Source organism: Zymoseptoria tritici, chromosome 11 (genome assembly GCF_000219625.1).
Source record: "Zymoseptoria tritici IPO323 chromosome 11, whole genome shotgun sequence".
NCBI classification, from domain to species: domain Eukaryota; kingdom Fungi; phylum Ascomycota; class Dothideomycetes; order Mycosphaerellales; family Mycosphaerellaceae; genus Zymoseptoria; species Zymoseptoria tritici.
Genome location: NC_018208.1, coordinates 1,445,256 through 1,455,984, shown reverse-complemented (window position 1 = coordinate 1,455,984; position 10,729 = coordinate 1,445,256). Strand labels below are relative to the sequence as shown.

General features: G+C 55.1%; 3 protein-coding genes across 3 annotated transcripts; all 3 read left to right on the top strand.

The window, feature by feature from the left end:
* Positions 1 to 380: 380 nt before the first annotated feature.
* MYCGRDRAFT_101664 (nicotinate-nucleotide pyrophosphorylase (carboxylating)) lies at positions 381 to 1,356 on the top strand (the record flags this gene model as incomplete). The annotated part of the gene is made up of 1 exon (XM_003848466.1): positions 381 to 1,356. One exon carries the CDS (start codon positions 400 to 402, stop codon positions 1,354 to 1,356), a length of 957 nt encoding a protein of 318 aa, XP_003848514.1.
* A 450-nt stretch (positions 1,357 to 1,806) lies between these two features.
* Positions 1,807 to 3,045, top strand: MYCGRDRAFT_77102 (uncharacterized protein; the record flags this gene model as incomplete). Its single annotated transcript, XM_003848467.1, has 3 exons — positions 1,807 to 2,122; positions 2,184 to 2,809; positions 2,864 to 3,045. 3 exons carry the CDS (start codon positions 1,887 to 1,889, stop codon positions 3,043 to 3,045), a joined length of 1,044 nt encoding a protein of 347 aa, XP_003848515.1.
* Positions 3,046 to 3,729: 684 nt separating this feature from the next.
* On the top strand, positions 3,730 to 10,700 carry MYCGRDRAFT_96825 (uncharacterized protein; the record flags this gene model as incomplete). Its single annotated transcript, XM_003848468.1, has 3 exons — positions 3,730 to 8,866; positions 9,591 to 9,666; positions 10,139 to 10,700. 3 exons carry the CDS (start codon positions 3,730 to 3,732, stop codon positions 10,698 to 10,700), a joined length of 5,775 nt encoding a protein of 1,924 aa, XP_003848516.1.
* Between the last annotated feature and the right edge of the window lie 29 nt (positions 10,701 to 10,729).

Below are 10,729 nucleotides of genomic sequence, written 5' to 3'. Positions count from 1 at the left end.
GTCGAGTGCTGGGGGCATGACAGTTCCAACAGCGAAGTGTTTTCCCAGCTCTGCGAAAGCACAGGCGAGATGAGAAGAACGGCCTGATCGACGTGATCCCAGCGACTCATGGATGATAGTAAAAGGGGCAGCTCGACACCACCGATAGCACAGACGTGTGATTTCGTGCATCGCTATGCAGTCCACTCATCAGTGCATAACTCCCACGCGTCGAGCAATGCACATGAAATGTGAAGACGGTTCGGTTCGTTCATGTGAAAGTCCAGGATGGAGACCCCACATTTCATCGACGACATCGGATTCGGCGGGGGGAACAAGTGAAGTCTAAACATTTCCTACCATCATCGCATCTCCTCCAGCAACCTCATTCTCCACGATACCTCCGACCAACTCTTAATCATGCCAATCACAGAAGGCGCACCCGTCCACGGCGCTCCAGCCAATCTCCTCCCACCGACCTTCAAAACCTCGATCACAGCCTGGCTCGCCGAAGACACACCCTCATTCGACTACGGCGGTTTCGTCGTCGGCAGCACACCTGTAACTGCCCATCTACTCGCCAAGTCTCAAGGTGTCCTAGCCGGCGTTCCCTTCTTCGACGAAGTCTTCGCCCAACTCGGATGCACAGTAAAGTGGAACGTCAAAGAGGGAGAGTTCGTCGGCGTGAAGGAGAAGAAAGAACATGTCGCAACCGTCACAGGCCCGGCAAGATGTGTACTCTTAGGCGAAAGAGTGGCGCTGAACTTGCTGGCAAGATGTTCAGGCGTTGCATCAGCAAGTGAGAGACTATTGAGACTGCTGCGTGAGGCGGGATACAAGAACAGTCTGGCGGGCACGAGAAAGACAACGCCGGGATTTCGGCTGGTGGAGAAGTACGGCATGATCGTGGGAGGCTGTGATCCTCACCGGCAAGATCTGAGTACCATGACGATGCTGAAGGATAATCACGTTTGGGCTTGTGGAGGCAGTATCACAACGGCTGTGCATGCTGCGAAAGCTGCGGCTGGGTTCGCGATCAAAGTCGAGGTCGAGTGCCAGAGTGAAGAGGAGGCGGAGACGGCAGTGAAGGCGGGAGCGGACGTGGTGATGCTGGACAATTTCACGCCGGATGGAGTCAGAGTCGCGGCAGGGAATCTGAAGGATCGGTGGGGAAGAGGACGAGAGGCGAGGGTGCTTGTGGAGGTCAGTGGTGGGTTGACCGAGGAGAATGTTAGAGACTATGTGTGCGATGATGTGGACATCATTAGCTCGAGTAGTATCCATCAGGGCGTGAAACACGTGGATTTCTCGTTGAAGGTCGTGCCGGTCGAGAAGGCGAAGGAGGTTTCCGGGAATGGAGAGTCGGCGGAGGTCTGAGACGATTCCGATGTATAGAACAACACGACTGCAAAATCTACCTTACTTCTGTCAACCTGTAACAGGACTGGCATTGTGGCTGAGGCCGATATACACATAACCGTCTTCAGTCTCCTGGAGCATATGCTCGACCCTTACCATTTCGTTTCCGGCCTAGGAGAGCAGGACATGAATGGACATGCAGCTCGTCGGGACATTTCTTGTGATGCAGCAGCAGTGGAATGCATCTCTCACGTATTTCGCCATGCAACATCTACTCATTCTTTCAAGACAACCAATGCATCCCACACGCCTGAGAACTTCCTTGAATTTATCCACTCCACGTCATTTTGTAATGCAGACCCCTGATTACATTATGCGCGTTATTCGCCTTCCGCCCGCCAAATCTCCCGAACCAAAACATTGAACGGTTGAAGCCACACTTCGACAACCACCAACTCCTTACACAACTCTGTCGACAACGAGACCATACATACGACATACGAGACGCCACCGAATTCCCGAATCGACCACATTCACCGTCGCCCAATATGGCCGCCGCTCCTCATCTAGAGACCGATCCCAAATACGACGACTACGACTTTCCCACCACCGCTCCCACTCCGCAGTCTGGACACCCGGGCCACACCACGAAAGAGCAAGATGCCGCCGTGTTCCAGCTCCGTAGTACTCTCGAGCAGGAGGGCTACTCCAAGCGCTTGGACACCTTGACATTGCTTCGCTACCTCCGAGCACGGAAGTTTGATGTGAACCTCTCGAAGCAGATGTACGGCTAGCATGCTTGCCTCCAACCATGACAACAGACGACTAACATGTGAATGCCACAGGTGGATCGACAGCGAGAAGTGGCGCTCGGAATTCGGAGGCGGTGTGGACGAGCTGGTCAAGACATTTGACTACCAAGAGAAGCCCCAGGTCTTTGCCTACTACCCACAATACTACCACAAGACCGACAAGGACGGACGACCTGTGTACATCGAACAACTCGGCAAAGTCGACCTCGAGAAGCTCCGAACCATCACCACCGACGACCGCATGCTGCAGAACCTCGTTGTCGAATACGAGAAGCTCGCCGACCCTCGTCTCCCCGCCTGCTCTCGGAAGTCCGGACAGCTCTTGGAGACTTGCTGCTCCATCTTTGACTTGAAAGGTGTCGGTTTGAGCAAGGCCTCGCAGGTTTACGGGTACGTCCAGCGCGCCTCGGCTATCAGCCAAAACCACTACCCGGAGCGCTTGGGCAAGTTCTACATCATCAACGCGCCATGGGGTTTCAGCGGTGTGTTCAGCATGGTCAAGCGCTTCCTCGACCCAGTCACCGTGGCCAAGATCCACGTTCTTGGAAGTGGATTCCAGAAAGAGTTGCTTGGGCAGGTGCCCAAGGAGAACCTCCCCAGCGAGTTTGGCGGAGACTGCAAGTGCCCCGGCGGATGCATGCTGAGCGATATGGGTCCTTGTAAGTGGAAGTGGACTTCGAGTGGCTAGATATGATACTGATATGGTGACACAGGGCAAGACAAGGAATGGGCGCGACCAGCCAAGTGGGAGAAGGAGAAGGCTGCCGCCAGTGGTAACGCCATTCCAGCTACTGAGCCTGCTGTTGGCGAAGGCCTGCCCGCCGGATCTGCTGGTCAACCCGCTGCCGCTCCTCAAGGCGTCGTTGCCGGACAGCCAGCACCTGCACCGCAGTAGATACGGTCGGAAGGACGGTTGACACGGTCAGAAGACCCGGTCCAGAGACAGTATCCTTGCATTGCATTGGCATGGTTTGTTCGGTGCTCTCAGGACGTGCGGGATGCAGTCGCACAGGTAACAGCTAAAGACGCCCAGCGAGACAGAAGAGTTGATGGCATGGAGAACCGTTTCGAGCGGTGCTTTCTGTATACCCATACGCTACAATAATCCTCAAAAAATAGATCGCGACAGTTCAACACCGATGTGCGAGATATCGAATGCAACTACGGAAAATCCAGACAAGCATACATGGCAAGTGTAACTCACTGGTGTTGATTCTGCTAAACGGCAGTTACAACTAGCGAAGTGCGGCTTCTACATACCTTACCAGAATCCAGACCTTCGCATCTCACGACTTCCTCAGACATCACTTCCAGATTGCAAGCGCCGCGAACGACTGATATTGCCCCGGGCAGGCTCCAATGGCACGTCTCACCTTTCCGCACAAGCTGCAACTTCATCACAACATCCGCTGCAGTCTTGTTCCATCATCCAAGCACCAACATTACTCGCCTGGCCGGTTTGGTCTCGCTGCTCATTTGGATAGCACATCTTGGTCCGTCGTTTGCTCAATCCATTCAACTCACTCTTGGCCTCACCCAAAATCGCTCGTTCAATCACAAGCCCCACCAAGGCGGCACAATGCCTTTCGCAGATACGGTTTCGATCGTCAGCGGACGCAATAGTCGAGCCAGCAACGTTTCGGGAGCCACAGGCGCTTCTCGCTCTCATCGCGCTCCGCTCGCGGTCAACGACACGATGGCCAACGCTGGCGTGCTCAGCATGTTAAAGACTACAGGCGACATCGGCGCCCTCTCCTTCAACACATCCCGTCTGCCTTCCGTGCCCAGGGCGACTCATGCGAAGAGAGGACATCGCACCAGATCTTCCATCAACGGACCGCATCATAACCCTGGCGTCCCTTCCAATCATAGCTATGCACCATCCCAAACCTCTCGCGTGAGCTCGCAGTGGGATGCATCCTCAACGCATCGGCGAGGCTCTCTCACGAGTATGCAGAGCATGCCGCCATCTCTCCCTCCAGCACATCTCAGCGGCAAGCCATCCCTCGGAACGATGCCACCAACACCGGACAACCCACGAGACAGCCGCTCATACTCGATGACTTCTGCCCCATCCGGCCAGCCATTGTCCAGACAGCGTTCGGCAAGCAGTTTGAAGAGCCAGGGACATGAGCCACTTGGACATCGTATGCCTCCTGGACCTGTTCCTCCCATGCCCGAGAATCGTGGACCGTTCGTGTACCCGACCAGACTCAAGCGCCCCGGCTACCGATCACCATCACCCGCGCTGAGTGACACCTATGCTGGCCACGCTCCGCCACCTGGCGCGTATCCCATCGGACGAGGCACTGGTGTACCCCGCGGACCACCGCCACAGGCTGTGTACAACGGCTACAACACCGGATACCCCATGGAGTATGTCCAAGATCCTCGTCACCTCAACGTCCGACCTCCGCCTCGAACTGCGAACAGTTCGCCCGGTAACATGGGCTTCATGCCGAACCAGTTCGACTACCGGCAGGGTGCTCCGAGACCAATGCCGCCTATGCCTATGCCGCATCAGATGCCGCAGCCGTCGATGTACGCTCCTCAGCAGCCACTACCGCGAAACCATCCAGCCCCTCCTTTCAGTTCATACGGTGCTCAATACCCAACAAGAATGGCATACATGCCGCATCCTCACATGCAGTATCAAGGTCCACGCGCACCTCCGCCACCAGCGAACCCCAACATTGCCCCAATGGCACACCACATGTTTCACAATGCTGCTAGGATGGCTCGCAACGTGCCATATCGTACTGACACCCCGATGACTGCTGGTGACAGTCCGCCAAGTTCCGACCCTCAATCCTCAAGCTCCGCGCCGACATCATCGAACCCGCCTACGCCCAAGGACCACACCACGATCAGAGTGGGTGTCGACCCAGCCTTCATTGACCCTGCGCTCATGGATCTGCCCGACTCGTCTAGCGAGCCAGTACTGCCCGCCAAGTACTTCGAGTATGCCGACGGCCCGCTTGAAGATCATGATATGGAAGTGCCGCATTCGTCGGTGCCACAAACTGGATTCGTACAGCGTGTCAAAGCGATGCTTGAGTCAAAGGCGATCAACGATGCAGCCGTGGCTCAGACCGAGAGCGATGAGAAGACTCATCAGCAGCAGATGATCATGCGTGAGCAATACATGCAGGAGTACGCGAACGAGCATGAACAAGAGGAGGTCTCAGACTTGGTCGAGTTCCACGAGCTTGCTGCCAATGAGACTCCGCGCTTCACTATCATCGAGGAGTTCGAGGCACCTGTTGAGCTGCCCGCCTCGCCTGTGAAGGTTCCTGAACTCGATGCTATCGAGACAACTGTCGCATTGTCGACACAGCGCATCACGAGAGAGATGATTCGAGCTGAATTGGGACCTTCCAGCCCTGACAACACGAGCCAGCAAGTCAAGAACCAAGATGGGTCCACCGACCGTATGGTGATGGAGATTGAGCTGCGAACGCCTCACCCCTCACACCAGGTTGAGACCAGAGCCGAGGACCTTGACAATCAGATTGACACTGATGCTGTCAATCTGCATCTGCAGTCACACACTCCGAACGACACAGCGCCTGAGAACGCCACGACGACCACGACGGCCACGATCGAGGCGTCAATCCCAACTGGCATGGACTACGCACTGCGCTTCACTGCACCTATTGACACTACCATCATTTCGACCGATGAGACGCAATCAGGGAACCCTTTTGCTCTGGATGCCGACACTATCACTTTCCAGCAGCAACAGAGCAAGGATGGCACCACACAACCCGAGTCTCACCAGGAGCTGCAAGATCCGGACTCGCCTGAGCAGGTGCGAGGGACCAGAGAGCGAGCGCAGGCTATCTCCTCTGGGCCAATTAGTCCTCTTCGCTCTGACGACATCGTCAAGCGATCCTCGGCCGTGAGTCCATTGCACACTCAGACTCTCGGGATCGATGGGACGCTTCATATGGCATCTCTCAGCGGCATGACGAGCTCGGAAGAGCAGACCGATTCAGATCTTTATGCCGAGGACACAATGCCGCCACCCACTCCACGTACGCCCAAGACATATTCCAAGTCGGTTCAGCTTCATCCGCGATCACACATCGAGAGTGCTAGCACAGGTACCAACACCAATAGATATTCCCTTCCTGGCGATATGAGCACCATCGGCGACATGACCGGCTGCAGTGCTTCGGACATGGTGACTGATGTCGCCGTGCGGTTCTCGCTTCCAGGAACTACCATCACCATTGGTAAACCACATATCGTTGATATCTCAGCGGGCTCCACGCCTGACAAACCAAAGTTCGACTTTGGACTACCACAGCAGACTCCTCAGCGTGCGCTCGAGAAGACCGCTCGCCGCACGTCGTCTGTCACATTTGCCGATGAGGTGGCTCCACTCAACATCTTCAAGAAGTCCGAGCCGCTTCGTCCACTTTCGAACATCAAGGAGACATCAGCTTTCCCCAAGACCAAGTCTATCATCCGGAAGCAATCGCCACGTGCGGACTACACCATGGATTCGGGCAATGGCTCTCGTGAAAGCACGACGGATTTGCGCTATTCTGCCATGAATCAATTGAACGGCATTACCAAAGGCTTTGAAAGCACGTACCTCCCTGGCCTGAAGGAGGAATCTGTCGAAGATATGAGTATCTCAGACCGCAAGCGTTCTTCGGACCTCGGACAATTTCCTTTGCCAGCTCGGATCGCAGCTGTCAAAGCCATGCAAGAACGTCGTCTGCAAGAGTCAGCCGACAAATCCAAGGCTCGTCGTCAAGCCCGTCAGCACAACAGATCGATTGCAGAGACGAGAGACCTGCCTTCGCTCAACTTCAGCCGCATGGATCTGATCGACAAACTCAACGAAGCTTTGGAAGTACGTCCGGCGAAGTCACTCGAGACAATACGCCGCCGCGACTTTTCTGGTATCCATTGTCCTTCTCCACAGCGCCCTCTCAGCACTGAGCCCTTGAGGGATCGCTACACGAGCTTTTTCAACAAGCCCGAAGACTTCAGCTTCTTCGACGACTCCAATGACAGTAACGACGAGGATGAAGATCATCTTCAACCCACAGCTGACAATGCTCTGGTACCGACCGTCCAAATCCAAGAGCAGACCGAGATTGAAGAGGTCGAGCGTGAAAAAGAGCGACCACTCTCTCCGGAAGACTTCCTCAGCGTCGCTACTCAGGTCAATCGACTTTCCATTCCTTCGGTCAATGGTCTATCTGAGCGACTATCGGAGTTGATTCCTGGTTTGAAGAACTTACAGAACCTCCAGCTCGACGGTCTGTTGGCCTCTGAGTACGACGAGTCGACCCGCGGAAATGAGCTGTCTCGTCGACCTGACACAGCCTTCTCCAATCGGACCTCCGCCGGCTTCCGTACTCTCGCCGAAAGGGCTGAGGAAATCGTCAAGAATGGAACGCACGACTCGATCGTTGCAGCCATCAGAGCGTTGAGCTTGAACAAGGAGCTGCCAGCTCTTCCAGCTTCTACTTCGGTTGACCAGTTGGCGGGTACTGCGTCGCCCGAGACTCAGCAGGCATACCTCAGTGGGTCTGTCTCAGCTCCTGTTGACTTGTGCAGTCCTGTCCGTCCCATGTCGGCACTTCTGCGGCACAAAGCTCCAACTACCGAAGATGAAGTTCGTCAGCTGCTTCCAATCGAGATGAACCCCATTGCTCGCAACGCCCGTCGCTCGATGGTCCTCTCACAGCCCAGCAGCCGTCCATGGAACCTCGATGAGAACTATCCTTGGTCTGGTAACAAAGTCGAGATTGATCTCTCGGTTCCTGATCAGGCTCACACCCGCGAGTCTTTCACGAGCGAACTCCAGCGACAACGTGGTACCAAATCGCTGGATCTTACCGGACCAAAGGACACTACCGACACTCGTGGCATCGATATTGGCTCCATCTATGACACCCGTCTCGACTCGTCCGCTTCGTTGACCGCCGAACAATTGACTGGCGTCAGCAGCCCACCCCAGCACGCCCGTAAACATTCGAAGCGTTCCATCATCGGCTCGATCTCCAAGAAGTTTGGTCTTTCCCGTGCTGCTGGCTCGAACACCGCGAACAACACCACCACTATCACCGACCTGGAAGACACCACGACGAAGTCAACTCTTTCACCTCGGTCGCCCATTCCCGGTCGCATCTCCTCCGCGGATCACCCTTCCCACCGCGCTGGCGACCGCTATCCCACTTCAGCTCTCACTCCACCCGCAAACTTCAACCTCGACGAAGTCCGCTCCTTCTTCTCCGACAACTCTTCCGAGCGCGAACGCACTGCTTCTTTCCGCAAGCGACTCACGTACTTCAAATCTCACGCCTCCTACAACCGCGAGCACGGGACTAAGTCCAAGGCCGGCACCCGCAGTGGTACGGCCAATCGGAATCGCTCTCTCGATCACGACGGCGCCGTTGGAGTGGGCAGTTCGACGCTCTACGATGCTGGATCGATGGTCAGTCGAACTCCGCATGCCGGCGGTGGAGTGACGAGCAGCGCCAATCACTACGAGGGTGTTGTGGGCATGAGCAAGACGGAGTTTCACCTCAAGCGCTTTGGCGAGAAGTTGAGACTGTTCTTCGCCAAGAGTGGAGAGTTGGTGAGGGGTTGGAGTGTGAAGGATGGGATTGGGCGGAGGGGAGTGAGAGGTGGACAGCAGGTGGAGGGGGAGGACGATCATCGAGAGTGGTTGGCGGATTCGTTGTATTCTGGTGTGTGAACTCTGAATTCCTTGAAGGAGGAGGAGGGTTGTGAGTGAGACCCTGGGGCACTTTTGTTGGGATCAGAACTTTGCTGACTTCTTTATGGTAGGGAGTTTGCCGCCGGTTTATGTTTGAGAGTGGGATGGCTGGGTCGGGTTCGATGATAGAGTGTCTGTGGTTTGGCGTTTGGCTGGGTGGGATATGGTTATTGCATGCATGGAATATGTTGCTGTGTTACATATGGAGGACTCGAGATCAGGAGTATGTGTTTGATAGATGTATCATACCTTTTCGGTTTCTTCATGTTTCGCTTTGAGTCTTCACTCCGCTCTTCTTGACAAAGCTCGGCATCAATTGGCAGCTCCAGCACCTCAAACTCACGACGGACCGCAATCAGTCCCAAACCGCGCTTCTTGCTGCCTGGGCGTATCCGCTAGCAGCGGTGTGGTATGGAATGCCATTTTACTCAAACCAACAAGCCGATCTCGGCGCTCTGCTCTCATCTTCGCTACGACGTTCCCTACCATTCGAGACTTGACTGCGGTATCAATTCCTGACGTTACCTTGGGAGTGCTCTTGATGAGAGGTATCGATTCGCACCAGGATAGCAAGACGGACGCTCTCACTCAAAACCTGCTTTCACCTAAGGTGATTCATCTATCTCCTTCTCAGCGCTACTGCAGAATGGGACGTGGTCAATTGTCAATTGGCTTGGAGTTTTAATACTCTGCAGTGCTGTTATACCTCCTTAACGGGGCGCACCCGGACTCTCGGAACTTGAGCACATCCAAGCCCGATCTGCAAACACAGTGAGTCACGGTAAGATATATATTCCATGAAATTTCTCCTCCATCCAATCAAGAAAACCCGCCCATTTGGCCTATTCGTAGAGCTTGTAGTAATATAACGATTTGGAAAGGGTTTGTGGACTCGTGTTGTCTCGAGAGTTTCTTTTGCTGATTCGTCTGGCGTTGAGAAGAGATCGTTTTCCCTGTGTATGGTTCGTGCTGCTGTCGTTCCACTTTGCTTGTTTTTTGTTTTGTTTTGATGCGGTGATGATGATCGAGTTCGAGCCCTCGCCAAGGGGATCGTTTGTAGAGATCCGGCTCAAGTTCTTCGCTGTTCCGCTTGCTATGTGACAGGGCACGCTCCGAGTGACAGCGGAAGGTAGTCGGGCCCTCGCCGCTGCGCTGCCCGTGGTCGGCACTTTCCACCTCCTTGAGTCCGCGCGTGGCAACGTAGGTCACTTGAAGTGGTAGGCGCACATGTAATGTTGACAAGCGAACTTCCACTTCTCCGCGTGAAGTCGCCTCACTTGATTCTGTACCTCAACAACAAAACCGCGAAAATGGGCTTCCCGGCGACCTCGAACCACCCGACCAACGAGCAGGAGCACCGCTCTTCGATCTGGACTGGCCCGACGGAGACAGAGTGCGCGGAAAAATACCGCGATATCACCAATTTGGAGACAATTGTCTTCACCGCGGTGATGATTCTCTTCCTGCTTGAGGAATGGCAACCCTCTCGCAAATATCTCCAGGTCATGCCACCATGGGTCCATCTGGTTGTCTGGCTGGTTTCCGTGGGTGTGGCGGTCTGGCACGCCGTTTTCGAGTTTTGGGCCGGCTTTTGCGATCCAGACATCGTCATGGCGGCGCTGAAGGTGGATTTGAGCTACGTGCTCAAAATCGGCGGCTCCTTCGTCTCGTTTTGGCACTTGGTGGAAGAGGTTGAGTGGGTGCGGCCGCTCCCTCCGGGCCGTCGCTGGTATCGTCGTCGTTTGCGCTGGACGAAGGACCCTGAGCCTCTCCAGTCCTTTTGGCGGAAGAAGAAGGCGGATTGAAGACCCCAAGGTTGGGGCCGGACAGAAAG